This window comes from Antrostomus carolinensis, unplaced genomic scaffold (genome assembly GCF_000700745.2).
Source record: "Antrostomus carolinensis isolate BGI_N321 unplaced genomic scaffold, ASM70074v2 scaffold23932, whole genome shotgun sequence".
Classification (NCBI taxonomy): domain Eukaryota; kingdom Metazoa; phylum Chordata; class Aves; order Caprimulgiformes; family Caprimulgidae; genus Antrostomus; species Antrostomus carolinensis.
Genome location: NW_010300492.1, coordinates 1 through 3,375, shown reverse-complemented (window position 1 = coordinate 3,375; position 3,375 = coordinate 1). Strand labels below are relative to the sequence as shown.

General features: G+C 40.0%; 1 protein-coding gene across 1 annotated transcript in view; it reads right to left on the bottom strand.

Moving 5' to 3' along the window:
• HEPACAM (hepatic and glial cell adhesion molecule) overlaps positions 1-2,997 on the bottom strand; it is a gene marked incomplete at its 3' end in the record, with an annotated part of 6,955 nt that extends 3,958 nt beyond the window's left edge. Inside the window, exon 1 of the mRNA XM_010163161.2 lies at positions 2,890-2,997. Coding sequence (XP_010161463.2) covers positions 2,890-2,965 — 76 coding nt within the window. The remainder of the gene's footprint in view (positions 1-2,889) is intronic.
• Positions 2,998-3,375: the final 378 nt, after the last annotated feature.

Here is a 3,375-nt window from a genome sequence, read left to right as displayed (position 1 = left end):
AAAAATTGATTTTTTTGGGGAAAAATTGATCTTTTTGGGAAAAAAGGATATTTTGGGGGGAAAATTGATTTTTTTGGGGAGAAAAATGGATTTTTGGGGGGAAATGGATTTTTTTGGGAAAAAAATGATTTTTGGGGAACAATTGATTTTTTTGGGGAAAAAAGGATTTTTTGGGCAAAAAAAGGATTTTTTGGGGAAAATTTTTTTGGGGGGGAAAAATTGATTTTTTGGGGGGGAAAAATTGATTTTTTTTGAAAAAATGTTTTTTGGGGAGAAAAATTTATTTTTTGGGGGAAAAAATAATTTTTTTGGTGGAAAAATTGATTGGTTTTGGGGAAAAATAGATTTTTTTGGGGAGGAAAATTAATGTTTTGGGGGAAAATTTGATTTTTTAGAGGAAAAAATGATTTTTTTGGAGGGGGAAATTGATTTTTTTGGAGGAAAAAGTTGATTTTGGGGGGGGCGAGGACCCCCCCCCGCCCCAAACAACCTTTTTCCTTGAAAAATCCCTTAATCCCCATCCGGATGCATCCGATGGTGAACAAACCTCATCTTGGAAAAAAAAACCAAGGGAGGGAGACAGGGGAAAAGCAAAAAAATAACAAAAAAGCTTGAAACGAGCCCAAAAAAGTCACGGGATCTATTGGTATGCAGCGTCCGTCCGTCCGTCCTTCCCGGCAACGCCGAGCTTGGCCTCAAAACCACGGCCCTGACCCAAAAAATTGAAGGAAAAACCAGGATTGGGATGTGGATGTGGCTTCGAATACATCCAAATTGCTGCTTTTTAACCATTTTCTCCCTTTTTTAACCCAATTTTGAATTTTTTTTTTTTTTAACATTAATCTAAGTCATCCAAGGAATTAACGAATCAATAATGAATAGATCAGGGAATATTCCCTTTTTTTTTACAGCCTTAAGGATGGAGATTTCCTACCTTTCCTGAAAAAAAACACTCAATTTTCCACCCCAAAATCCCAATTTTCCCCCTATTTTGTGGAATAAATCCTTATTCTTTTCAGAAAAAAAAATCTCACAGCAGTATTTTTGGGGTGTCCTGACTGTAATCCAAATATTTATATTTTTTTGGGATGGAAATCGAAGCCGGTGGCGTGGAAAATTCATTGGATTCACGCGATTATCCGAAGGGAAATGGGGCATTTCCAGGGGCTGGTTTTTGGGTCAAAAATTGGATAAAATGGTGTAAAATTGTTGCAGGTGATGTTTTTTTCTTGCATTTTTGAGTAGTTTTGGGGTTTGTTGAATCCCAAAATGTGGGGTTTTTTAGGGAATAAATGATGGATGGAGTAGTGGGATGGGGGTGAATCTAGAAATGGGGTGAAAAATGAGGTTTTGGGTAAAAAAATGGGTTTGGGGAGGCTGAAAAATGAGCAAAAAAAGGGGGTTTTGGGGAAAATTCAAAGTTTGGGGGGGTTGGTGTTGGATTCACCCCCCAACAGGACCCACTTGGCTCCAGAAAAGTGTTTTTCCTGGTTTTTATTCCCAATTTGTCCCTCTTTTTTTCCCTCTTCCAACCTCCTTCATCCCCCTGCCCCAAATCCTGCACCCGGATACCCCCCAAATCCATGGAGAAATGGGAAAAAACATGGGAAAATGGGGAAAAATCATGGGAAATGGGGAAAAACATGGAAAAATGGGGGGGAACATAGGAAAATGGGAGGAAAAAACATGGAAAGTGGGGAAAAAACATGGAAAATGGGAAAGAAACATGGATAAGGGGAAAACAATCAGAAAAAATGGGAAAAAATATGGGAAAATGGGAAAAAAGATGGAAAATGGGAAAAAAGATGGAAAATAGGAAAACAAGAAGGAAGAAGTGAGAAAAAAATGGGAAAAATCATGGGGAAATGGGAAAAAAAGGTAGGAAAATGGGGGAAAATATAGGAAAATGGGAAAAAATATGGGAAAATGGGGAAAGAATGTGGAGAAATGGGAAAATAAATGGGAAAATGGGGAAAATATGGGAAATGGGGAAACAAATGGGAAAATAGGGAAAAATATGTAAAAATGGGGGAAAAAAGATGGGAAAATGGGAAAAAGCATGGAAAAATGAGGAAAAACATGGGAAAATGGAAAACACGTGGAAAATGGGAAAACAAATGGGGAAATGGGAAAAAAACCTCATTGAAAATAGGAAAAAAGATGAGAAAATGGGGAAAAATAAGGGGGAAAAACATGGAAAAATGGGAAAACAAACAGGGAGAGATGGTAAAAAATGGGAAAATGTGGAAAAACATGGAAAAAGGGGGAGAAATATGGGAAAATGGGGGGAAATATAGAAAAAAACATTGAAAAATGGGAGAAAAATGGGAAATTGGGGAAAATATGGGGAAAAATGGGAAAATGGGAGGAAAAGGGAAAATGGAGAAAAATAGGGGAAAATGGGAAAAAATATGGGGTAAACATGGAAAAATGAGAGAAAAAGGGAAAATGGAGAAAAATGGGGGAAAAAAGATGGGAAAATGGGGGGAAAAGGGAAAATGGAGAAAAATAGGGGAAAATGGGAAAAAATCTGGGGAAAAACAGGGAAAATGGGAAAAAGGGGGAAATTGGGTAAAATATGGGAAAAAAGATGGGAAAATGGAGAAAAATAGGGGAAAATGGGAAAAAAAGATGGGGGAAAACAGGGAAAAATGGAAGAAAAGGGGGAAATTGGGAAAAATATGGGAAAAAAGATGGGAAAATGGGGAAAAGGTGAAAATTGGGAAAAACGGGGAGAAAATGAGAAAATAGGGGGGAAAGGAGAAAATTGGGGAAAAATATGGGGGCAAAGAGCTGGGAAAATAGGCAAAAAATGAGAAAATTGGGAAAAAAGGAGAAAACTGGGAAAAATCTGGGCTAAAAAGCTGGGAAAATGGGAAAATTCCCTACCTGCGTGCAGCGCCAGGAGCCAGGTCAGCGGTAGGAAGCCGGGGGGAGCGGGGTGACCCCGCGGCGTTCCCCACATTTCGGGCGTTCGCCCCCCGAATCCCTTCGCTTCCCAACTCCGGGCACGTCCCTCGGTGCCCGGGCCTTGGCGTTCCGCCCGGATGAATTTCTATTTTTTTCCCTTTTTTTTGGTGTTTGTTCTTTTCTCAATAGAGCTCTGTGTGTCCTGGTGGTTTTCGCCTCCCAGGAGGCCTCGAGCTGACATTTATTTGGGGGAAAAAGCCTCTAATTTATGATTTCCCCCTCCTCCTTTCTATTTTTTCCCATGTTTTCTGTGCACCCCAAACACCCCCCCTAGATCATCACCCCGAAAACACCCCTAAATATTCCCATAGTGTCCCCAATCGCACCCCTGACCCTCTACAAATCATCATTTCCTCCACATCTCCCCCTGTGTTCCCCCCAAAAAACCCCCCCAACATCATCATC